General features: G+C 42.4%; 2 protein-coding genes across 7 annotated transcripts in view; one reads left to right on the top strand and one right to left on the bottom strand.

Annotated features, from left to right (window-relative positions):
• TPGS2 (tubulin polyglutamylase complex subunit 2) overlaps positions 1–14,072 on the top strand; it is a 25,522-nt gene extending 11,450 nt beyond the window's left edge. Inside the window, exons 3-7 of one of the 4 annotated variants that reach the window (XM_006889192.1) lie at positions 1,961–2,048; positions 6,232–6,360; positions 8,727–8,840; positions 11,711–11,871; positions 13,845–14,072. In XM_006889192.1, the coding sequence (XP_006889254.1) occupies positions 1,961–2,048; positions 6,232–6,360; positions 8,727–8,840; positions 11,711–11,871; positions 13,845–14,072 (720 nt within the window). Of the gene's footprint in view, positions 1–1,960; positions 2,049–6,231; positions 6,378–8,726; positions 8,841–11,710; positions 11,872–13,844 lie in introns of all 4 variants that reach the window. The other 3 variants (XM_006889193.1, XM_006889194.1, XM_006889195.1) reach the window with 3 other exon arrangements.
• Positions 14,073–23,889: 9,817 nt separating this feature from the next.
• Positions 23,890–26,728, bottom strand: part of FHOD3 (formin homology 2 domain containing 3) — a 535,358-nt gene continuing 532,519 nt past the window's right edge. For all 3 annotated transcript variants that reach the window (XM_006889190.1, XM_006889191.1, XM_006889189.1), the window contains one exon: positions 23,890–23,972. In XM_006889190.1, the coding sequence (XP_006889252.1) occupies positions 23,890–23,972 (83 nt within the window). The remainder of the gene's footprint in view (positions 23,973–26,728) is intronic.

Raw genomic sequence — 26,728 nt, 5'->3', positions numbered from 1 at the left:
ATTGCCGTCGAGTCACAGGCGACTCATAGCGACCCTATGAAGGAGAGTCCTCAACGCTTGGGTGCCTTTCATCCTTATATATATATATAGTTCTAGAGGGACACTGATGTTTTGCATGAAGAAGGGATTTGGGGAAAAACATGCTGCCAGAACCGACTCCTGGCTGTCCCTCCGGCAGGTTTTCAGAAGGTTTACATTGCACAGGAGGAGACCTGTCTCTGCTTTGGAGCCACTAGCAGTTTTGAGGCATCACCTTTGATCAACACACTGTCCAGTGGATAATGTCTGGTAGACGGTTGTTTCCTCGTCTGTACCACTAGATGGCATTGGTGACCAAAATCACAAGGGTGGGGAGATGCTGATGTTTTTGTGCCACAGAAGAGCTAAGAAGCTGGTTACTGTAGGCTTCCTGTGCTGGAGAAAGTCATTCTACCTGCACATTTCCCCCCCCTTTCTTTCTGAAAGCACAAATAATTTATTCATACAGGAGATAGTAAGGGCAGGCTCTAAATTCTAGTAACTTAATAATTTAGAAAATAATCTATGGAGTCAGAAAATCCCATAAATTGTACATCTGTGAAATGGGGTATTATGGTAAAGAGGGGGGGGGGAAACCAAGCCAAAAACTGATCAGAATACATATTTTTAGTTTTTTAATTAAGGAAAAACTTGTTTCCTAAAAATGACTATTATGCAGTTAGTAACTTTAAAACTCTGGTTAAAATCACCTGCAAACTTGGAGTTATCATCTCACCTGTACGTCTTGAGAATACTTTGATCTCAAATCAGAATAAGTTCCTCTTCTTCTGTCTTCTTTCTAAGCCAGTTAGTATTCCCTTCCTCCTCCAGTGTTTTTCATTCAGTCTGAGAAATTATACTTCAACCAAAGTCACTAAGTATAAATGATAGAGCCCAAGGTTACACAGATAGTGGCAGATATTTTTAGAAAAATGACTCAAATTGTCTTGCTGTACTTCCCTAAAACTGGCTTACAATATGAACTACAGAAACTTGACATACACAGTAAACAGTGTCACATTACCAAAGGGTGCACTAAGCCCAATAATAATAAGCCCAGGTGTCACTGTGAATGGCCCAGTAAAGAAACTGGAGAACTCAACCTTCTGTGCATACCAGCAATTTAATTTGGTCAGAAAAGACTGGTCCTGTGCAGAAACATAGAGATACTTAGTTGTTGGAGATGTTCTTATGTATGGTCAAATCAGACTGTCTCACAGCTGACCCTCCAATGGGTTTTTCGATGCAATGCCCATCTTTCTCCACAGAGTGGCTGTTGGCAGCACAGCTCCAAAGCTATTCATTTGTTCTCCTCAAAACCAGCTCAGATGATTTGTTATCCATGAGGAAAACAAAAAAAATGTTAATATCTTATTGCACTTTTTTTGGCGTTCAAAGAACTATTAAAACTATATTTTAAAAAGCAACAACAAAAACAACAACCCAGGACTATCAGAATAGGCCTATCGCATGAAATCCTGTTGACGTACATACTCTCCACTTTTTTAAATTTGAGGATGTTCCCATTTTTGCCATAATTTGTTTCAAAAAGTAATCTGATCATGGATCTGAAATGTATGGCACTTACTCCGCTCCAACATCTCCACACTTTGCCTGTGACTTCCTTTCTCATCGTTTTCCTCTGACCCTTCTTAACTAACTCCCTTAGAGCTTATTCTCAAGTAGCTTTCTCCATTGAGGAATCATGACAGAGTAGATAGATGCTAGTTTCTCTTGTCTGATGAAGCAAAAAGAGATCAGCTCAGTCTATTGGGACTCATTTGTAGACCTCAGTGCCTCTCTGACAGTGTTTTACAGGGTAATAACTGAAGCATCCCTAGCTTCTGAATCTAAAACACAGTAGTGGCCCTGGTTGTTGTGAAGCATATACCCGCGCTCTCTTCTCCACCCCTCACCTAACTCAAGTGCTTTGTGATTGTAGAAAAATAACTGTATGTTGCCCGAGGATGTGAAGAATTTTTACCTGATGACCAATGGCTTCCACATGACCTGGAGTGTGAAGCTGGATGGTGAGTCCGCCCTTGTTGGAGGGAAATGTTTGCTTGGCTGAAAAGTTGAATTCAGCAGCTCTGAAGACCTTTTCAACTTGTGAGTTTTTAAATCTGGATAATGTCCATAGGTGCTGCTTAAGTACAATGTTTAAATTATGATCATCTTTGAGAGCTAGCAGATACCATCATTGCTTGGCTCACCACCTACCATCACCTCATGCCAGGATCTAACGAGTACTTTATTAGAAGTACAAGTTAGAGGCTTCCTGTAGGGTTAGAGTAGAGGAGAGCACTGTTAATTAACATTAATTAAATGAATGAAAAGACTCCACCTCAGAGCAGACACTTCAGGTTGAATTGTAGTGATAGTCTCACAAGTACTCATGGGAGTAGCTGGTCATCTCAAAAACGTGGTCACAGCCAGTAAGTGTGGCTTCTCTTTGTAGCAGCCAGGATTCATTTTTTCCCTACAACTTTGCTACTCCAGTCTCTTTGGCCTCTATCAGACCTCTGCCGTTCTACCACGGTGTTGTTGTAGTTAGGTGCTGTTGAGTTGAGTATGACTCATAGCAACCCTATGACTCATAGCAACCCTATGAACAAAAGATCTGAACCCTGGTCTATCCTGCGCCATCCTCACACTTCCTGACACACAAGAGCCCACTGCAGCAGTCACTGTGTCAATCCAACTAGTTGAGGGTCTTCCTCTCCTTTGCCAACCCTCCACCCTTCCCAGCATCATGTCCTTCTCTAAGGAATAGCCTTTCCTAGCAATATGTCCAAAGTATGTGAGGTGAAGTCTCATCATTCTTGCCTCCAAAGAGCACTCTGGCTGCAGCCTCTGCAAGATATGTGTTTGTTCTCTTTGCCGTCATGAGATATTCAGTGCTCTTTTCCAACACCACAACTCAAAGGTGTCAATTCTTTTCCTGACATCCTTATTCATTGTCAAGCTCTCACGTAGCAAGTAATTGGAAAGACTATGACCTGAATCAGATGCATCTTAGTCCTAAAACTGACTTCACTACTTCTCAGTAATTTAGAAAGGTACCTAACTGCAAATTTTCCCAGTGTAATGCATCTCCTTATTTCCTGACTGCTGGTACCAAGTGTGTTAATTGTGGAGCCAAGCAAGATGAAGCTATTGACAGTTCATTCTGCCATAGGAGATAGTAAAGGGTCACTGCATCTAGGGGTGAAGAGCTATCTAGGTTCAATCTCTAACTCTATAGTTTATGACTAGGTCAACTGCTTATGACAAAGGTGGCTAGTAGAACAGATCTACCTCTTGGTGTTGGTAGGAAGCAGTAATCACTTATTAGTGCCTGGTCCACAGCAAATACTGAGTAAAAGACCCTCATAATTAGCATGATCACATTGTATGAGGCTTTTTACTTTTCAGGAGAATGGTTCGCTCAAGACAGACAGCAGAGGAAATGAGGGTTTTTTTTGGCAGACTAGTTGACTGGTGAGGTGGTCCAACCAAGTATGCTTTGCCGCTTCTTCTCATTCACTAAAACTTAATGTTGTTGTTGTTGTTGTTGTTTTTGATTGCCTTTGAGTCGAGCATGATTTATAGCAACCCTATGAATGAACAAAAGGTCTGAAGCCCTTCTACAACTATGGACTTTTATGCAAGTTCTTAGAGTTTCTTAAGGCAAGTTGTTTAAGAAGAGGATGCCACTCCTGCTTCCAAACCTGTTATAGAATGTTATTGATTGAGTCACCTGCAATGCATAGTGATCCTGTACAGCAGCTCTGAACCATTCTCTGTCCTCAGCCAATCTCACTAATTCTGACACACCAATCCCCATCACCCCAGTTACTGTATCAATCCATCTCATCTGGGGTCTCTCTCTCTTGCCCTTTCCATCGTCCCTTCCAAGCATGATGTCCTTCTCCAAGGACTGATCTCTCCTGGCCACATGCCCAAAGTTAGTGAGATGGAGCTTCAAAATCCCAGCCTCCAAGGAGAAACTTGATTTCATCCTCTCCAAGACAGACCTGTTTGTTTTCTTGGCAGTCCATGGTGTGTTCAAGACTCATTAATTTCTTTGCCATGTTTTTCTTACATAGTTAAAGAGAAAGAGCAATTGTACCTTATACTTAAATATCACCTCCAAGACTCTTGTGAGAACAGTTTTAGGAGAGCATCTTTGTTAGCATAACTTTCTTTTGCATTATTTCATGTAGAAGGAGTTCTGTGAGCTCCAATTTACCAAACTTCACTGCTAATCCTTGATGGAAACTTGAATTTTCTATAAATATTATTTATAAGAAAAACTTAAGAAGAGATGAGCCTGAGTGTGTACCTAGTCCGTGTCGGTGGCTCGACAAGGTGCGTGTGCATTCTAGGCTCCTTCTTCCTTCCCACTATCATAAAACTCCTGGTCTCTAACTCGAAGCCTGGAGCTTTTCCTTCATCCCCCTCGCTTCATCTCAGCCTAAATCACCAACCTCACTTCTCACACTGTCATCATTAGCCTTGAAGGGGTGTAGGACAGAAACGTTTATTTTGTGGGTAGAGGAATGTACAACATAAAGCGTGTCTGTAGGGAGTTGTGCTGCAGACTGAAAAGTGATGCTTTGTAGGGGTTCAAATCTACCAGTGGCTCTTCAGGAGAGAGATGAGAAAACTCCTCTCATGTGATTTACAGCCTCAAAAACCCCCTGGAGTGTCAGCTAAGAGTCAGTTCCAACTTGAGGGTAATGGGTTTCAATTTCGGTGAAGACTCCTATAAAAAAAATATTTCATCATAAGCAACAAAGCGCTGGGTTTCGCTACTGAACTCTAGCCCATTCCTGGTACAGATTTCACAGTTAATTCTTGAGACCTGTTTTGTCACTGGTTCCCACTCAGATCCTAAGATCTGATTTGGTCCTGGGGAGGCAATGTACACATGCACACTGCTATCCTAAAAATGAGTAACGTCTGTTGCACAGCAGGTCTGTAGAACTGTCTTCTCCCCTTCTTTGACGTCTCCCTTCTGTCTACACAGCGTCCTTTCATTGGTGATTTTCAAAGCCTTCCCATTCTGTATTACAGCACGGATCTCCCCACTCAATAACTTAGTTAGCTTTTCTCTTAGAAGCTTTTTCTTTTTGTGAACCAGAAACCATTCTTTGCATTGTCATCAAGACCTTCTCTTTCAGAATGGTCTTTGGGCAACAAAGAGTCAGTACAGACAGACTGACAGAGTCTCCCTGGCCCACAACATGGGGACCATCTAGTCCTTTAATAAGCCGACCTCAAAGGAAAAAACTTAATGAATATTTTGTGAATGAGTCCTGGCCATAACACAATCAATACCTTCTCTAACTTAATCTTCCAGATTCCAGTCTTCTCATCTTATACCTTAACGAATAAGTATCAGTAATAAAAAAGACATGGGAAAACTTCAGATGTTTAACTCTTTGGTGGTCTTTTCTTCTTAGACATTCTCTAGTCTGTATGCCAGCTACATTACTTACTGCTTTCAGCCGTTGCCGTTTTCCATCATTAAGGCTTACAAGTCTTTGTATAGCATTCCATGTCCTACAGCCTACATCTCAAGGATACGTTTAATATATAAGGAATGTAAGCAGTGGCCTGTTCCTTATTTACACCCTGACCACAGTTCTGGATGATTAGAACCAAGCAAGAAGACTGTCACAGTCTCTATAGACAGGAGATATTTTTCACTGGGAAATTATTTAACATGTGTTTAGTTTATAATTTAAAAAAAATTGATGATTTGAACCCATCACAGCAGCTTTGTGGGAGAAGAACCTGACAAGCTGCTTCGGTAAAGATTAGAAAATCACAAAGGGTCCCTGTGAGTCAGGCATTGCTCCCAGCACCTAACAGCAACATTGCTCCTTTGGAACATGTAACAGTGGTTACAGAATGCTAGTAGAACAAGGGGTACTATTGCTTAATCCTTTGCCTTCCCAGAGGGCCTCTTGCCCAGATTTCCCAGCATCCTACCCTTACATGCAGAGGGGACTCATCCAATGCTGCAGATGAATTACTGCTGGGTATTTGTTGCATGTAAAGCTGGTGCTTTAGGCATATAATATAGAATCCTCTTCATTCTCTTTGCATTAGAATTTTGGAGTCCTGAGCTGGGCTTCAGATTGCTCAAGCAGAAGCACTTGTGATGAGAATTCTAACTAGACGGTTGTTACTCAGTGTAACTCTCCTTTTTTCACGTTCCTACAGACAGCACCATTCCACTGGGCAGCATGGCAATTAACAGCATCTCAAGGCTGACTCAGCTCAACCAGTCCTCCATGTACTCACTTCCGAATGCGCCAACGCTTGCAGACTTGGAGGATGACACAGAGGAAGGTACTTTAGAGGAACTTGTGCTTTGAGTTGTAGTTCATCCTGTTCCCTGTATATAATGTTGAAAACCATGGGAAGATATATTAGTATATTCTCCCAAACCAAAACTCATCTCAGTCATATCTTCTTCAGACCCTGGGAATAAAGTAAAGAATAGCCCTTGTCAAGCAAGGAAATTTTCATAAAGAAAGTGCAAAGATTTGTACCTTTGCTTTGTTCCCAGCACCTAGTTCAGTACCCGGACTATAATAGACACTTAACGAATACTTGGTGAATAAGTGAATGTTACAGCTCAAACGTCACTCAACACGCCATTGTCAAGTCTTCAGAGAATATGGCAGTCTAAATAGAGTTCCCTTCATCTCCTTTTTTTACTAAAGAGTTTTACACTAATTCTAAGGGAAATGGTTCATAAGTCAGATGACTGTTAAAACCCTTGAGCAGCTGAGTATAAATGAGTCCTTCTGTCAAAACTGTGCTTACTGTGTAAAGCGGAGACTTGATTCCAACAGGACTTTAGTCTTAGAACAGTCTTAGAACAGGAATGCTGTAGCTTAGAGAGCCTTGAGAAAGCTGACATTGTCTCTCTCCGGCTTGCTGGTATAATTTTCATCCTAATGGCTGAGGAATGTGGACTATGCCTCAAGACTTTCATTCACGGTTACAGGCAAGAAAAAAAGAAGAGTCAAAGAACAAAAATGTGTCTTGTGGAAGAATCTATCCCTTTCATATCAAGAAAAGAATAGTTTTCTAAGACCCATCTCCCAGTAGACATTTGCTTACATTCCCCTGGCAAACGGGATAGCTGCAGAGAAGGCATTTTATAGTTCACTGGATAGCACTGTCTCCTCAGACCAAACGAGGATTGGCTTCCACACTGAGGCTTCGGAATATCCAAAACTGAAATATCCTAAATTGCTGATGCAAGGGGGTTTGTTTGGTTTTTCTCCTCCTCAACTAGGCAAGCAATTGGAGAATAGCAGTAGATGAGTCTCAGAGGAATGCTGGGAAAGGGATTAGATTAGTCTTGGGAAGCACCTATCAGTCAGAGATCTGTGGGAACCTCCGAGGGTGGGGGAAAGTCTCATTGGCCTCATACACTTTTACTGGCTTTCTCTAACCCCTCGAAGGTAAAGAAGTTACCGAGCAGATAAGCAGAGTCTTCCTTGCCCTTGAATCTGGAAGAGTACAAACAGTCTAGGTAACAGAATTCAAGAGACCTCAACAAAGGACTGAGCTAAGGGTAGGTGTCATATTGTTCTACTTCCCATGGAGATAAGGTTCCCATGGAACCTTTTTAGAAGAAATAGACCTAAATCTTCACTTAAAGATAATATGATTATATATTTATGAAACCCAAAGAAATTAACAAATTATGAAAAGAAAGTAAAACTCATTCTTAAATGATAAACAAACTTGAAAATAAGATTTAATGGCATATCTGTGTGTCTAGGACCATATGAGATCAAGAAAAACATAAACGTATTACCTTCCAAGAATGGGAAATCAAATAGAACTTATATGCATTTACATAGAATCCTACATATCTGTGAATATATGTATAAGTAAATAAGCAAATACACTTGATATGGAATATCTAATCTCTGGTGGTAAGCTACACTGGAATCTCAAAGGCCTGCAGTTCAGAACTACCAGCTGCTCCGCAGGAGAAGGTTGTGTGCTCCATTCCCTTCCTCTGAAAACCCGCTGGAGGGTCAGCTGTGAGTTGTTTCTGACTCAGCAGCACACAGCAACAACAACAATTTCTCTTAGGTTTGTAAACTGCTCCCACCTATTACTACATAATAGCTGTAATGAAGAAAGGAAAAGGGTTTTGCTGCTTACATTTCTATAAATGTATCTTCTGTAACTCCATAGCATTTGATTTCCACATAGATCTCACCAGCTTAGCACTTTATATAACATTGTAATGAAATATTCTAAATGTACGTATTAGGACCAAATAGATTCTTTTTAAAAAAAAAAACAAACAAACAAACCATGGAACACTGTAAATGAGGGGAAAACAATTACCTGGTGGGAAAGAAGTATCAACATCAGATCATTCAGATGACTCTGGTCTTTATGTAATCGCACCTCCAAAACGCTTGGTTTGTGCTCCACACGCCTCCTTCCCTTTGCACTGTCAGTTGCTGATGGGGGAGTTCAGGCTGGAGACCTACTCTATGGCTGAAAATCAGGCTTTAGGAGTTTAGGATTGACTTGACCAGCATTTGGAAATCGTATGTAAGAAACACGCCCGAGGTAAGGCCTTTCCCCCTCTTTTTTCATCCTAGCAAAGCTGAATGAATAAATACGTGTTTGCCATGGGTTTCTTTGAATATTACCATTCACTTCTGGATTTGCAGCCAGTGGGGACCAGCCCGCAAAGCCTCACTTCGACTCTCGCAGTGTGATATTTGAACTGGACTCTTGCAATGGAAATGGGAAGGTTTGCCTTGTCTACAAGAATGGAAAACCAGGTAAAAGTCATCTACAAATAGTAGTTCTACAAATGGCTTGGGCTGCCTCTGCTTGCCAGCCATCCCAAAAAGACTCACTCCTCTGTGGCCACAGGTAGCAAGACCCAGGAAACCTCTGGTCCTCTCTGAGAAACCCCCTCTAAGCCCGTGTCCAGACTCTTTTCCACTATCCTTTGTGGAGCGCTTGTGGCCTAGTGGTAAGAAACTGCACTGCAATCCCGAAAGTATGTGCTTTGAACCACCCATTGCTCCTTGGGAGAAAGATGGGCAATCTCCTCCTATGCTGTTTACTGCCTCTGAAAACCCACTGGAGGGTCAGCTATCAGTCAGTTCTGAGTCAATGATACTCAATAACAATGATACTCAATAAACTCAATAATTCAAATAACTCAATAACATACTTTCTGAGTTACTGTAAACAACCTACGAGATTAAGAAAGTACGTAAATGAAAATGAAACTAAGTAGTCATTCTACTTAGAGTCCTCCAGCAGACTCATACCTGTGTCAAGCATCTAGGAAGTACACATTATCTTTGTCCTGTGCTCTGTGGTATTGTTTAAGTACCATCCTGTCAGAACCAACTCATCGCTAACCCTTCAGTGGGTTTTCAGAGGCTTTAAATCATGAGGGAAGAGATGGACAACACAATTCCTCATCACTAGGTCACCAGAGCTCCCTTCTGTCCTCTACTCATAGGCTAATTAATAACAGTAAAAACTTCAATTACTTGATCTCATTCTGAGAAGCCCAAAATAGGAAATCAAGAGAAAACATCTGGCCACTGGAGCACCTATTCTGTTCTATTCCCTAGCTGAGCTGCGAGACTGTAGAATTCTAGATCTGGCCCCCTTTAAGAATTCCCTGTCCGGTAAGGGTGAGCAGATAGAGATGCCGTAGAGTCTGTCAGATGATGTACAGTCTATCAGTGCCATAGGAATGGTGTATCTTGCTCTGCATGGGTAGGAGAGATCATTTCCAGCTGTAAGAATCTTAGCAAAGTAGCTTCCAGCTGTACCTTGAAGTATGAGAAGGAGATAAGAGGGATTTGGTGGTGGGTAAGGAAGCATCCAAGCAAAGTGATAAATGGATAAAAACTATACCATGGAAATGTCTCTTGATTCAGGGAGGGGCCATTTCAGTTCAGTGGGCCACATGGTTCGTTTTGTGCATGAAGAGATAAAACCAGAAAATCAGCTTTCTTTTTGTCAGGAGTAGTTTTGAAATTCAGGCAAATGAGTTTCGACCCAGTATTAATTAGTTTTTGATGTTATGTGCTGTCAAGTTGACTCCGACTCATAGCGACTCTATGCACAGTAGAACCCTGCTCTATCCTGAGCCAGTCTCACTCTCTGACACACCTGCCCTCATTACCCATTTACTGTGTGTCAGTCCATCTATCCAGGGTCTTCCTCTCCTGCGCTGTCCCTTGACGCTTAAGAGGACAAAAAAAAAACACCCAAACCACCAAACAAATGAGTTCTGGTGGCCCAGTGGTAAGAAGCTAGCTATATTGCAATCCCAAAGGCATGAAGTTTGAATCCACCAGCTGCTCCATGGGAGAAAGATGGGTAGTCTCCTCCTGCAGGATTAACTTCCTCTGAAAACTCAACCAGAGGGTCAGCCATGGGTCAGTTCTAATAGGAAGGCACACGGCAACACCACCACCATGGAAGTCAAAGAGAGTCAGTTAAGGTTGTTTCAAAGAAGAATGGCAAGATTGTAATGAAAATGTCTGTGAACACAAGCAGTATTAAAGGAAGAGCCAGGAAGGTGGCCGTCACTGAGGGAGCTATTCCTTTTAGACACAGATGAACTAGGTAGAATCAGAAACCTGAGCAGGCAGGAGCAGGAGCTGGACCTCCCCTGGTTAGAGACTGGATCCTGCAGGAGCAGGAGCTGAACCTCCCCTAGTTAGAGACTGGATCTAGCAGGAGCAGGAGCTGGACCTCCCCTGGTTAGAGACTGGATCTAGCAGGAGCAGGAGCTGGACCTCCCCTAGTTAGAGACTGGATCCCGCAGGAGCAGGAGCTGGACCTCCCCTAGTTAGAGACTGGATCCTGCAGGAGCAGGAGCTGGACCTCCCCTAGTTAGAGACTGGATCTAGCAGGAGCAGGAGCTGGACCTCCCCTAGTTAGAGACTGGATCCCGCAGGAGCAGGAGCTGGACCTCCCCTGGTTAGAGACTGGATCTAGCAGGAGCAGGAGCTGGACCTCCCCTAGTTAGAGACTGGATCCTGCAGGAGCAGGAGCTGGACCTCCCCTGGTTAGAGACTGGATCCTGCAGGAGCAGGAGCTGGACCTCCCCTGGTTAGAGACTGGATCCCCAGGAGCAGGAGCTGGACCTTCCCTAGTTAGAGACTGGATCCCCAGGAGCAGGCATCACAGGACCAGCTCCTGCGGGATCCAGTCTCTAACCAGGGGAGGTCGTTCCGCAGCAGAGAGTGGGCTGTGCTGGGCGCCTCCACGGTGGTCTCTCACAGCACTGCTGACTGATTCTCGGGAGACTGCCTCCGAAAAGCTGGAGCCATCCGGAATGCAGAGGCCACACTCTGCACAGATGGAGGGAGGAGGGCGCTGATGCCCCACAGCAGGAGCATCTGCTTAGAGAACTTGCATGGACTTGCTTGTGGGCAAAGCCCAGCAGAGAGCGCAGTCAACTGAGTAGTTGCTGGTGAATTTGTAGAATGTCCTAGAAATGAGTAAGAGTGGCCACTGGAGAATGTCACGAGGAGAATACAAAGAAAAGGACTTGTGCTATCCTGTCATATTCTCTCACTATTGGACATTTTAAAATCATGAGTACATAAACTGTATTAAAGGAGGGTAAGTGTTAGGCTGCCCTTAATCATTCTTTCCCTTGTTCTTTCAGGATTAGCGCAGGACACAGAGATCTGGTTCCTGGATCGGGCGTTATACTGGCATTTTCTCACAGATACTTTCACGGCCTATTACCGCCTGCTCATCACCCACCTGGGCCTGCCCCAGTGGCAGTACGCCTTCACCAGCTATGGCATCAGCCCCCAAGCCAAGGTAAGGGACGCTCTCCATTTTAAATTGTGTTATGTATCAGGAATATGAAGAAGCAGGTAAATTATAGATTCCCAGGACCATTTGATTTGGGAGCCTTTGAAGGTGGAGTTTGTTAAGTGGCGGGTTTCTAACCTAAAGGTTAACAGTTTGAACCCACCAACTGTGCTGTGAGAGAGAGAATACAGCTTCCTCTCAATAAGATTAATAGCTTCAAAAACTCTTTTTCAGTATGTCTTTCTAACTCTTAACTAATGTCTGTGAGAGTAAAAGGCCTAGTATTTTAGTCACCCCAATAGGATGGAGCTTGTGTTTGAATACACAGAATCATGCTTAGGGTCACCAGGAGTCAGAACCCACAAATCTGTGGCTTTTGGGAAGGTAGAATCCTGAACCTGCGTTTTTCAATAGTATAGCCGATTCCAGTGTAAGTGGACACCTTTACCACGTACAGATCTGGTTAGGCAGTTTCCAAGCAGCTGATTCTCAGCAGCACCTAGGGAGGACTTTTAAATTAACCTTTTCTTTGGGGTGGGGCTAATTGTCAGCACATGTGCACAAAAAGGCAACTCTCTTCTCTCCCTGTTCGTACCTGCTGGTGTACCTTCCCGAGGCAGCTACTGTTCGTATTTCTTCCATGCTTGCACAGAGACAGCGTGGCTTGCTTATTTTTTTAATCAACATGTTATTCCCATTATTCAACTTCGTGTTATTTCTCCTCCATACTGTATCTTGAAGTTCATTCTCAGCATAAATGCTCCCCAAGTTCTGAGTGGTGGTAACACTCACCTGGTTGACATGGTAGGGCTTTGTGATCATGGACGTCAGGACATGTAGATGTCTTTTGCACTCAGCTATCCAGAAAACCAATGTGCCACTCAGCACCCACCCAGGCAGATGGCCCCCTGTGTGGGCTTATTCCTGGTGGGGACTGGCTTAGCTGAGGACAGCACGATTAAAGGGACACTGTCTGGTGGTTTAATGGTAACTTCTCGGGCTGCTAACCAGCATGTGAGCAGTTTGAATCCACCAGCTGCTCCTCAGGAGAAAGATGGGCTGTCTCCTCTTGTAAAGATTTAGAGCCTCTGGAACCTGATGGAGGTGTCCTGTGAGGCAGAAGCAGCTCAACAGCAGTGTGTTTGGGATCTCACCGTAGAGGAGCTTGTCTCTTCTCGTCTTGTCTCGTCTCGTCTCGTCTCGTCTCGTCTTGTCTCGTCTCTCAGTGGATTAAGTATTTGGTCACTAGCCAAAAGGTGGCAGGTCAAACCCTACAAACCCACCACAGGGAAGAATGAGACAAGTCTGCTTCTGTAAAGATCTGCGGCCTTCAAAATCTGAGGGGGGCAGTTTTACTCTGTCCTGCAGGGTTGTTGAAGAGCTCTGGTGGCCTGGTGTTAAGAAATTGTGTTGCAATCCCAAAGGCATATGGTTTGATTCCACCAGCTGCTCCCCAGGAGAAAGGACAGTCTCCTCCCATGTGATTTACAGCTTTCAAAAATCCTCTGGAGGGTGAGCTATAGATCAGTTCTGGCTTGATAGCACACAGTAACAACAACATATAACAATAGTTACATAAACAATAGTTTTGCTTTGATTTCACAGTGATTTGAGAGGTACCCTCCCAGGTTCAGTGTTCAGTAGATCAGAAGTAGGAGAATTTAGTCAGCTCCTTAGTTCTCCAGCTGCATTTATTTTAAGATTTTTGGAGCCTCAGAAAGCAACATGTGTTTCTTGCTAGGGTCTGATAGATCTGTCATCACTTTCATGTATGGAAAGTTCTAATAGATTTGCAAAGCAGTTTTTCATAAAAAAAATCTCTCTCCTCTCTCTCCCCTCTCTCAGCCACATCTCCTCAGTTCACTATCCCCTCTTTCCCATCTCTGCTCTTCTTTTTTTTCTTTTCCAAACACTAAAGAACATAAAAAGTGGCATTTCTCCTTTGATTCATAACCTTCTCTCCCAATTCTGCCTTACAGCAATGGTTCAACATGTATAAACCCATCACCTACAACACAAACCTGCTCACAGAAGAAGCCGACTCCTTTGTGAACAAGCTGGATCCCAGTAAAGTGTTCAAGAGCAAGAACAAAGTCTTAACCCCCAAAAAGAAAGGGCCTGTACAACCTGCAGGCAGCCAGAAAGGGCCCCCAGGCTCCTCCACTTCTAAACCCACCTCTGGCTCTGGGAACCCTGTCCGGAAATGAGTCCTCCAGTCCCTGCCAGCCCAGCCACACCAGGGATCACCCTGCACAGATGACCCTGAGCGTGGCCCGAGCCTCTGATTCTGTGTGCTGAACCACAGCTTTTATCCCATCACAGTGACTAAAATCCTGGGCCTTTTACTCTCCTTGACATTGGCTGAGGGGAAGGAGGACTGAAATCTCTTCAAGAGTCTTTCCCTCGTGCTCTTTGAAGTAGGTGGTACCGTCTCATCTCCGAAAGGAGTGGAAAATTTTTCGTTTCAATTGGGTTGCCACATAGACCTGTTGACAACTTTCCTCTCTTTCTGTGCCCTCCCCACTTCTCTCAGCAGTGATTAGAGAAATCCCCTGAAGAAACCACTGGTTCAGACCCATAGGTTTTAGAACTGCACAGTTCAATCAGAAGTCACTGGCCACATATTTTTAGCTATTAACTCCCTGGTTGTATTGTACTAGCCAAGTTGTAGTTGTGCTTATTGTACTAGCACTGATTGGCTTCTGGCTTCCATATTGGATAGCACAGGTAGACGGGCCAGCCCACAAATGCCCACTTACTTGACAGAGAAGCAATCTGAACTTACCTACTATGTCTTGCACAATTTCTATGGAGAAGGTTGCTCAGGTTTTTATATAGAAAAGACTGAACACATTCCTCACCCTGCATAGTGTTGGCATTGAGCAGAAACAGACCTTTATTCCACTTCCCAGCAGCCATTATTCCACTTCCGTGGTCTGGGGGTGGCAGCAGTTTTTGACTGGTGACTGTTGAGGTTGCAGAGTGAAGAGTTCAGAGAGAGGGGAGCAGAGGACATTAACACTTGCACATTTCAGTTCTACCTACCTGCCTCTCCTTTTCCTTATTTAACTACCATAGGGACTGGCCAGGTACTTCTTTGATACTATTACCTGCTAATTAGTGGAGGGCTTCTCTCTTCCATGACGCACTGCAGTACTAAGAGCAGGTCCCAAGATCCTGCACCTCAATTTCTGCAACCATTTGAGTACTTATTAAATTTTTATCTCTTCGTCTTTTTCATTGCTGATTGTAGCGATCATGTAAAGAGACTTGAATTCTTCCTCCACCTATACTTTCCACAGCTCCTGAGGGAAACCACGGTGAAGAGGCTGATGGTTAATGATGCGGGGTTCTGGAATGGGACCCTGCCACAGTGTTCAATACCACCAGTGGTTCCCCCCACCCCAGGTCAGGGAGTGAGGGGCACACAGACTTGGACTGGCTGCTTTCCCATTTTTTTTTTAAATATCTCCAAAGTTTGAAATACTCATTCCCTCTTCCTTTGAGACCATACCCTAAGCTTCATGTTTATTGCTTAATTTACTTTAAGATACACGTATATATCAACCATTATGAGTCCCTTTTATGGAAAACATTTGACTAAAATGGTAATACCTGTTTCTTTTGCAGTCCTATAGTGTACCATCCACAGTTCTGTCTGGTCTTTTAAACGTTTTGTTTTTGGGGTTTTTTTTAAGACCTTAACAGAACTATCTTCCCTTTGGAAGACATTTGGCCTTTTCAAATTTAATTATTTAAGCACTCACACATTGTGCATTTTAAAATGTGTAACAATTCATGTAGTAAAATTAACAAAAACAATAAATCAGAACCTTGGGCTGTCAGATCTTAAATATTTTTCACCTGAATCAGTCATTTAAATGTCCCAGTGAGTCTCTGTCCTTTTTGCATATTGGCATCACCTTGGGAGGAGGCAGTGGCTAACTTCCAGACCCACCTGGGGTCCAGGAATCATCACTTTTTAAAGGTCCTGAGGGACTGTAATTTGCAGCCAATGTGGAAAACCTCTGCATTGGAAGGGATGAGACTCTGGCAAAGAAGCAATGATTTCAGAGTTAAAAATTTAGCATCTAAATGGCAGCAGCATAAACCAGTATCAGATACTTGGCGGAATTTTAACGAAAAGGCTTTTGGAGTACAGTTTTAGCAATCACCTGGTTCTTCATCCTTTGAGTCACTTAACGTTTTTTTTAAAAAAAAAAAAATACAAAATTCTTCGGGTTTTATATTAAGTTTATCTCAAAATTTTATTTTGAAAATTTCCAAATCTACAGACACTGAAAAAAAATGTGCAATAAATACCTATAGTTTTTGCCCCAATGTATCACTTGATGCATTTTTACATATCCATACCTTCTCTATATTTGTCTATCTCTGCATACACATAAAATATGAACATATTCGTATTTTTGTTTGAGTCCTTTGAAGTTCCAGCTTTCATACTTCTTTACACTAAATACTTCAGTGTACCATGCTTAAGAAAAGGGATATTCTCTTATCACACTATAATATTATCTAAGAAAATGAATAGTAAATCAAATAATAAGTAGCCATTTTTGGATTTCCCCAAATATCCTCAAAAGTTTAATTTATAGCTGTCTTCTTTTTCACTCAGACTCTGGTCAAGATTTATGTATTACTTTTTGATGCATTTCTTTTGAACTGCAACTTCTCCTGTGTGGCATCCTATTCCCTACTTTGTTTGTATTTTGGGACATTGGCTATTTTGCAAAGTTCAGACTTGTTTCCTTATATTAAAATGGACATTCCAACAATGTGTTGGATTGTTCACCATATCCTTTTAATAAACTCTGTTTCCTTGGTACCCAAAATCAACTTCTGTTCCTTGCAAATCAGTTTTTTCTTATTGACTCAGTTATACTTTGATTCATCCTTCATTAACTTCTCCAGTGTGCCAGACACTGTGGAGGTGGGAGGAGGCAGCACTACCTGTGCAACCTCAGTCTTTTGTCAGAAGCTTCTTCCTTGCAACCAACCTGTTTGTGCAGTAAGAGAAGTCACATCAGCGTGGAATTAAGAATGTTAATTATTACGATGAATTTTGCTCTTCATTCCTATTTATGCAATTAGGATCCTAGATGCAAATACAAGTGCATTTAACTCATATGTTTAATCACCAAATTTGCACAATTTTTATTTCATGGGGTAGTACCATAGCATATGCATATGTATTTTGTATTTACTAGAACTGTGAAAACACTGAACAAAATTAGCTCAACTATTCTTTCACTTCCTGAGATGTGCATGTTTATCAACACTTTGCCTTCTGTTTATTGAGAAGTAAAGGACTGGTCATCCATATCTGAAGAAGAATGCGGCATCTAGATTGGAAGGAGACTCATTAACAACCTGCATTATGGAGATGACACAACCTTGTTTGCAGAAAGTAAGACTTAAAGCACTTTCTACAGCCTTCAACTTTTTACAGCCTTCAACATGGATTACATCTCATTAAGAAAACAAAAATCCTCACTGGACCAACAGGCAGCATCATGATAGATGATGAAACATTGACGTTGTCTATAATTTCATTTTACTTGAATCTACAAGCAATGCCCTTGGAATGAGCTGTCAAGAAATAAAAATGTTTTGCATTGGGAAACTCTTTTGTCAAGGACCTAGCCAAAGTTCTAAAGAGCAGTAATGTCAGTTTAAAGACTAAGGTGCACCTCATCCAAGCTCTGGTATTTTCAGTTGCTTCCTATGCATCTTAAAGTTGGGTGGTGAATAAGGAAGACCAAAGAAGGGCCAATGCCCTTGAACTATGGTGTTGGTGAATGCTAGTGACCCATACCAGGGATTTCCAAAAGAACAAACAATTCTGTCTTAAGGAAAGTGCAACCACAAGGCTTCCTAGAGGCAAGGATGGTGAAACTTCTTTCTTTGGCCATATTTTCAGGAGGTACCAGGCCTTACAGAGAGATAGCATGCTGGGAAAGGTAGAGGTCCAAGAAGTAGCGGAAGACCTTCAACAATATAGGTTGACGCCATGATGACCACAATGAGTTTGAGGTTGCCAGATCATGGTGATGGTGCAAGATAGGGCAAGGCTCAGGTCTGTTGTTCACTGGTTTCTGTGTGTTGCAGTCCACTTGACAGCAACCTAACAACAAAATGATACCAATCATGCTGAAGGGATGAGGCTTCTAATCAAACATATTTTGGTTTTTTTATACTTAAAAGGTGACACTTTTCTTGTTCCAGAGGTAAACTAGAAAAAGTTGTAGACCAGGTTTGAAGAGGTCCTTCGCTTTGGAGGCCTTGAATTGGTCAGGAGACTCTCCTGTTGGAAGTGCCTTTAGAGAGTCTCCCCCATTTCCAGCACTTCCGAGGCTCACACTCACAGGCTCTGGTAGGTGGTTGGATTTGTGTCATTTAACTCTGGCCCCTTGACTACAGTGGATTGGACACTGGATGAGTAACAATCCAAATTGGCTGAACTCTTGTCCCTCTGACCTGGTAATGAATTTCCTTCTTTGCTTTAGGCCAAAACATTGGATTCGGTTTTTGAGCCAAGAATTCTCTGATTAACATGTAAGCCTCCTGTACTGAGTTACTGTGGGATACAATGAGCTAATACACAGACAAGAACTTAGTCCCTTCCTTCATGATGTGACCCTAGCCTTTCTGTCTAGCATTTGATTTTCTCCTGGAGTGATCTGGTACTGATTTGCTAGCCCCCTTATAAAATAATAGCTGTTTCTCACTCCGTGTTTTTAAACCTGTGTTGTTGCCTTCAAGTTGAGCACGATTCATAGCGACCCTATGAACAAAAGGCCTGAAGCTTCTCTACAACTATCGACCTTTACCAAAGTTCATAGAGTTTCTGGAAGTTTAGGAAGTGGATGCCACTCCTGCTTTACACCTATAGTTTCCTCCTAACCTGATGACCGAATGTCTCTTCTCTACCTCCCAAGGTTCAGTCTGTCCCTACCTCAGAGCTGTCTACCTCAAGCCCTACCCCACTAGAGTTCTCTTCAAAGAGGAAATAAATGCTTATTGCCATTGCCACTCAATTAACATTGACCATTTATTTGCTTTGTTTCTTCTGTGTCTTCGATGAGTGCTGAGTCAAGAACTTCATGGTTACTGGAAAGAAAAATATTTATCCTCACAGTACTGGCAGATTTTCCACTCTGCAGCATGAGTATCATTGGGTTGAAGGTAAAGTGTTGGCAGAACCACATTTCTCTGACAGTCTTGGGGATAATCCATCCCTTATTTCTGTCAGCGTTTGGTAGCTGCCAATATTCCTAGGCCTATGACTGAGTCACTGTAATTTCTGACTCTGTGTTCATACCATCTTCTCTTTTTCTTTATGCCTATCTGTAAAGACATTTGTGGTTGGACTTAAGACTCATTTGGATGATACTACATGCTGCTTCTGCTGCTATTGTTGTTATGTGCCGTCGAGTCGCCTGTGACTCATAACAACCCTCTGTACAACAGCCCTAAACTCTGCTCTATCCTGTGCCAGTCACACTGCCTCTGACACACCCATCCCGATTACCCCAGTTACTGAATCAATCCACCTCATAGAGGGTCTTCCCTCTTGCACCATCCCTCCACCCTCTCAAGCATGATGTCCCTCTCCCTCCTTATAACATGTCCAAAATACTTGTTTAAGATGAAGCCCCAGAATCCTTGCCTCCAAGGAGCAGCATGGTTTAACCCTCTCCAGGATGAATCTATTGGTTTTCTTGGCAGTCCAGGGTACAATCAATACTCTTCTCCAGCACCACAGTTCAAAGGCATCAATTCTCCTTCTATACTTCCTGGTCATTGTCCAACTCTCTGATGCATAACAAGTGATTGTAAAGACCATGGCCTGTATCAGATGCACCTTAGTCTGCAGAGTGGCACCATTGTTCTTCAGTACTTTGGAGAAGTCCCTAACAGCAGACTTTCCCATTGCAATATGTTTTTTGATTTCCTGGCTACTGGTGCCCAGAGTGTTGGCTGTGGAGCCAAGCTGACTAAAGTTGTTAACAATCTTAGTCTCTTCACCATCCATCCTGATGCTGTCATTTGGTCCAGTGTTGAGAATCTTTGTCTTCTTGACATTGAGCCTCAATCCATACTGAAGGCTGCAGTCCTTGACCATCTGCAGCAAGCATTTCAGGTCCTCCTCAGTTTCATCAAGCAGGGTTGTCATCTGCATAATGCAGATAGTTAATAGATCTTCCACCAAAATCTTTCATTTAATGACACTTGCAAAGGTCCTTTTTCTTTAGAGTGACATTTATAGGCTCTAGGGATGGAAGCTTGCTATCTTTAAGTGGCTGTTAGCCAGCCTACTAAAGTGGTATCTGAAAATGTATTATCTCAAGGCCATGAGCACACACAAACACAGTGGATTTGGGAACTGGATGATGTGGAAGTCACCTGAAGGTGAAGAACCTACCACCCAGGTCTTCTGACTCTTAGCTCCTGTACTTTGTTGACGTGTAGACTTGAAAGGAGACAGAATGGGTTTTCAGTTGTCAATGAACCTATGTACCCTTCATCCAAAAATCCTTTGGCATATTAAAGTAAAAAGAAAAAGCAAACAAAAAACCAACTTATAAGGTTCCAAAGGAAACAAAACTCCTAGGAAGAGGGGTGTTGTCTTTGTTTACCTTGCTGGCCATTTTGTAAATTTGACCTGTATTTAGAAATAGGCAGGATGATGTCTTTGGTGATTACCAGAAAGAATAACAATATTACTTGTAAGTGGAAGATACTACTCACATTCTTGCTTCTCAGAGATCTTACAAAGAAATAAACTTTCTTGAATTAAAAAGTCCTAAAAGAGTGGCCAGAATGCATGGAAATAACGATAAAGGAAATAAACAAGAAAAATTTGAATTTTTTCACACACACACACACACACACAAATAGTAGGCAATTACATTTATTACTGAGGTGCAAGTTGATCCCTGTCTCTTAGTTCCCGACACCAGGATCTTCGAGTCCTTCTTGCTGGCTCCGTCTTGGAGAAAGGGCAACCAGAGTGCTCCTTAGAGGCAAGGATAGTGCAACTTCATCTCACATACTGTGGATATGTTTTAGGAGGGGCCGTCATGCTGGGAAAGGTGAAGAATCAGTGCAAGAGGAAAAGTCCTCAACAAGATGAACTGACACAGTGATTGTAACAATGGGCTCAAGTCTATCAGTGATTATGAGAATGGCACAGGATAGGGCTGCGTTCATAGGACCCCATTGTTCATAGGGTCGCTGTGAGCCATAATTGGACAGCACCTCACAACAACACCTCCTTCAGAACAGGGTAAAACAAAGGAAGCGAAGAACCCAGAACAAGAAGGTCTAGATCTATCCTGTAAGCTGCATTCACAGGGATATCCACTGGTACACTTGAACTGCTCCTTGACATCTGTAGACAACCTCAGAGTTCACTTCCATTAAGCTTGTTTGTCCTGCAAATGAGTAAGTATGCATATCTCTGGGCAGAGAAAAGACAAAGGAGATAGGGCTTGGCCTCTTACACTATCTCCCATGCTCTCTCCATATTTCTGGGGACAAACAGCTGGTTAGCAAGGGACTCAACTGTCTGTCCACTTGTATTTCAGAGCAAGGACTAGGCATGATGCCCAGAGCAGACATGTAGGAAGTCTTTGTTCAATTATAGACTGGTTGACCAAAAGCCAGTTCTCTCTTAAGGAATTATACTTGTGTTTTCTAAATTTGTAAAACCACTCTTTTCAGTCTTCAACTCCCACCTCCATGCCAGTAAAAAAGCACTCTATGTTTCAGGAGTTACTAAATTATCTTCAGGTTAAAATCACAGGGCCAGAGGTGTGAATGTAGAAGGTCAATTTAAATACTCAAAGGTTAGACCCTATTTCCGACAAAATAAATCACAATCTTTGACTGTGGGGCAGAGGCATCTGTATTCTTGAAGCCACACAGTTGAAGACCTGACAAGGGACCCCTGCTTTATCCTATTCACACATTATTGTGGGACCATCAAAGATGTTTCCTATAAAGGAGAACCTCTTTACCTAAGTGCAGACAAGAAATTGGGTAACCTGATTTACTACTTCTGACAATATTTTTAATCTTTCAAATATAATTAACACTAGATTCAGCTGCTTCTGCTTGAATCTGATTTGCTTTTTGGTTTGGTTTTGTTTTTTTCTAAAGCAGTAACTGTCAGCAGAACACCAGGGGCCCCAGTAAGAGCATCAGAGTATCGCTTCACTAAAAGAGTATGTCAGAAATCTTTCTTTTGTTTTCACATCACTATCCCATGATGTGCAGTGTTTTCATTCAGTGCCAAGGCTGCAAGCCAGTGTTCTCACAAAACATTAAACCATAAGGAAAATTATTAATAATAATCTATGTATTCCTTTAAATAAGGTGATAAACAAACTCCGTTGTCTGTAATATAGATCTAAGTCTTGCAGGTATCAGGCTGTCGTGGGCAGATCCATTGATCACAGGGTCTCTACAAGCCATCGAGCACATATTAATGATTAATGCTTGCTGGTAAGAGCTCCCTGTCTGTCTTTTAACCAATATTCTGAGTGAGGCAACAGAAGCAGGGAAATCTGGTCGTGAAGGTCTACGATGTGAATACATTATATTTGCCTTTTCAGGAAATGCAACGGAGTATTCTTTTTAAGTGACATATTCCCCAAGTCATGAATGCATAGAAGATCACGGGAACTGAGACAAAGGATAAAGTTAGTATTTGGTGATTTTCATCACTAAATACCTTCTGCAACAGTTTACCTTCCCTGTCTATGGATGCAAATGTTCTTCACGGGAACCTTGTGATTCTGATATCTGGGGCTTCTGTGGAGGGAGGGGTTCAGTCACCATTGGGCACAGCTCCTTCGGTCTCACTCTGCAGTTAATAAGAGGCCCCCCTAAACATTTTCCATTCTGGAGGACCCATGCTGGAGGGTCAAGTCCTAAATTTGTGACCGTGAAGTTTTCTGTGGACAGAGCTTAAAGTTTCCATTTTGTTTTGCTTACCTAGTAAATATCTGAGTGTGAGATTTTGTTTTCATATTTTTTTTAAAAAGTTATACAGGTCACTCTGGTGGCAAAGTGAGCAGGGTGCCCCGCTGCTCCATAAGAGAAAGGTAATCTCCTCCCGTGAGATTTACAGCTTCTGAAAACTCACTGGTGAGTCGGCTATAAATTGGTTCCAACTCAATGGCACCTAACAACAACAAACAACTCTAGTTTTTGGTTCCACATCACAATGGAGCAAAACAAACTACAGGGGTAAGGAAATAATAAGTCTTACAACAAAGAATGATACCAAATTAATTCAGGAGTTAAAAACAGCACTTTTTTTAGTGCTATGCACCTTATTAAGAAAAACAAAGCCCACAGGACTTAAAGGTCATTGTGGGGAAATCTCCTTTTGAAATGAAGAGATTTTGCTGCTTTGCAAAGAGCCAAAATTTTGGAGTTGTTTAGGTCCTGTACATACTTCCAAGAATAAAAAGTTTCTGGTTATGACATTAAACTCTATTTATTTAGTATTTGAAACACGGTGTACATTTATGAATTTGTATAAACATTTAGTACAACTAAAATCCACAACTGGTAAACAAGCTGTATGCTGTCTTTTGTACATAATTTTGGAGTTTCCAGCTGGCTATTTTGGTTTGTTGGAGACGCAGGCTGTGATGCAGGTCAAGTTGCCTCACGTTACTGTCGTAACTCCACAGACGGCCTTGCTCCTTCAAAAGGGATGTTCCTTGCACAGAAGAGGTGTCACTCTTTGGAACTATTAAGCCAGTCTCAAGGGAACAAGAAAAACACTGCTGATACAATGAAGGTTATGTGACAGAGATGCCTAATGACCCACACCAATGCACATTGGACAAAACAAGCCGTATGGTGACACCGCAGAACGAGCATTCCTTTCCAGAACTGTCTGATATAATGTACAGTCTCCCTCTACCCCCACTGGAGGGGTTCTATCCACACTCCGGGGACATACTTCTCAGGGCACCCCACGGGTCACAGCTGCAGCTCCGAGGTGCCCACCAGGCCCAAGGCTCTGGCTTCTTCAGGGGTGAGGCCACTCTTCAGGGTCCTTCGTACTGCAGTGGTACATGGTCAAAGGAATGAGAAGAGAACAACAAATTAGTAAGAAGGCGTATGGCAGTTGGTACACCAACCCCAACTCTCCACAGACTCCCAGGGAAGCTACAGGGCTCAGAGAGGCGCTGCACCACCTTGCTCTTGGTGAAGAGCCCGGATGGACAAGCTCAGACAGAGGCTGTTTATCTGCCAATGAGGGGAGAGGGGGAAATCTTCAAATGGCATTAGGCTGGCCTGAATATGTCTTGGAGATCTAAGAGACGGGAAGTCTGTACTGGGTGAAGAAAGCTGACAGATACGTATTTGCCCTTCTGTTTTTTTCTATCCTAATCTTTCTCTGAACTGCCTAAATTTGGAGTATCACTATGAGGGATGTTTTAATTGCAATGAATATATTACTGTTATATGCCATCAAGTTGCCTGCAACTCATAGCGCCCCTATGTACAACAGCTCTTAACTCTGCTCTATCTTGGGCCACTCCACCTGTAAAGGATTTATAAAAACTTGGTGCAGACTCCATCTGACCAGTAGAAGGAATCAATCAGAGCTGGAAAAGTTATTACAGAACTTAAGAAATAAAATAATGATGAAAATTGGGTAAGGCAGCTAGTGTGATGTTGTTGTTGAGTGGGAACCAACTTACAGATGACCCCCCAGTGTGATTTCAGAGGCTGTAAATCACACAGGAAGGGACTGCCCATCTCTCTCTCTCATGGAGAAGCTGGTAGACTCTAACCACAAGCCTTTGGGTTGGCAGCACAACTCCTTACCATTAAGCCACCAGCGCTCTATAGTGTACAGTAGAGGGTTAATAGGATTCTGTAAATCTTATTAGCAGGGTGGTTACTGATGCTAGAGACATAGACCCAGGAAGGTGTTAGAAGAACCCAGAACAAAGGGAAACACTCAGTTCTCTTTTAAGTGTTGTGTGTCTTAGTCTGAATACACTTAAGGGCCTCCAGAGAGGAGTCTTTTAAAGAACCAGTGACTCCTTGCTGGTGAGATGTCAAGAAGCAAATTGCTTATGGAGATGGGTAGATCTCTGCAAAACACACAAGGCTCAAGCAGGTCAATGACCATCTTCACTAGGGGTTACAACTGACAGAGGGAGAAACTCATGTTTCACTAACTCAGGATCAGCTTATGTTGATGGTTTTCCCTATTGTTTGATGATGCTCAATTTCAATGTCAAAATAAAGGATGGGGAAAAGGGAAGTTATCCCTTTCAAAACAAGTGCTTTCATTGGAAAAGTCACTTAATTACCTAGTTCTTAGTTTGCTAATTGTATTAAGCAGGCTCCATATTTACCACCCCCCATATTTCTTTAAATGTGATACACAGGCCACCTAGGTAAAGTAAGGGACCACCTATGTAAAATGTGGGTATTAAACAACCACTCACTAATTGCCTTCAAATCAGAACCTACTCATAGCTGATCCTCCAGAGGACTTTTGCAGGCTCTAAATCACAAGGGAAGAGATTTCACATCTTTCTCCAACATATCCACAGGCGGGTTGGAACTTCAAGAGGCACCACCTTTGGATGGACAAGGCAATTCTCTCAAGACTATGCTATCAGAGATCTTTTATCTACATTGTTGCTGATGTTATGTACCATTGAGTAAGAACTGACCCATCGCTGACCCTCCAGTGGGTTTTCAGAGGCAGTTGAATTGCAAGGGAGGAGATGGCTGGACCATCTTTCTTCCACAGAGCAGCTGGTGGATTTGAACTGTGTGTCTTTGGGACTGTGGCAGAGTTTCTCACCACTAACCATCAGAGCTCCACATATACATAATTATAACAATGGTATGCCCTAACACTTATGCTTAATACCATAAAGTATATTCATGTGCTCAATGTATCAAATCTAAAATTAAGTCAGGATAGACTCAAGGTCATATTTTGATTCTGTGGAGTTGTTTTCATTTCTTTCAGCTTCAGTTTGAGCCTGCATATGAGTCATTGATAGTCTGTTATACAGTCAGCACTTAGCCTGTTTTGACTGCCAATGTTGAACTTATCCACTGTCTCTTTTCACAGTTGTAGGCAATCTGATTTCTGTGCAGTCTATCAGGAGAGTTTCATGTGTATGATCCCAGTTTATGGTGTGTGTGTGTTTGTTTGGTTTGGTTCTTTTTTTAAAGTATTTACAGTGAATAAATACTTAATTGTACAGAATTTAAGAAAGAAAATAAGGTCATACAGAATTTAGGATGTCTGCTCTATTTTCATATGATGTGCTATGGATCTACCATTCAGCCTAAATCCTAAATCAGACAGAGTCTGATATGAAAGGCCCCAGGACAGAGTGGGGTGGAGGTGGGGAGAGACATTCAGACTTAGTGTCTTCCCATCATCCCTTACTAGACCCAGCTCAGCTTCATGCCCTCTGTGAGCAGGGCCGTGTGTCTTCTGAGATTTACAAAGAGTCCAAGGCCCCATGTTGAATGTCTCTACAGATGAAAACAAGTCCCCTTAGCCCACAAAGGATCTAAATGATCTATGATTATGGTAGAATCAACAGCTATGAATACCTAGCAACAAACAGCTTCTTTTCTTCTAATGATCAGGAGTCTGAAAAGAGTCAACATCTGATGTATCAATAAGTCAATCAAGAAATCAGGTGCAAAGAATTTACTGTGAGCTCAGCAGTTAACTGAGAGAATCAAGGTCTTATATAGGATTCATAGACATCAAGCATGGCTTTGTATAGACACAAGGGTCTGTGGGAAGGATTGCCCTCCACTCAAG

The sequence above is a fragment of the Elephantulus edwardii genome, unplaced genomic scaffold (genome assembly GCF_000299155.1).
Source record: "Elephantulus edwardii isolate Elephantulus edwardi_28Jun2011 unplaced genomic scaffold, EleEdw1.0 scaffold00076, whole genome shotgun sequence".
NCBI classification, from domain to species: Eukaryota; Metazoa; Chordata; class Mammalia; order Macroscelidea; family Macroscelididae; genus Elephantulus; species Elephantulus edwardii.
Note: the sequence above shows the minus strand (reverse complement) of the source record. Positions and strands in the feature narration are given on the sequence as shown.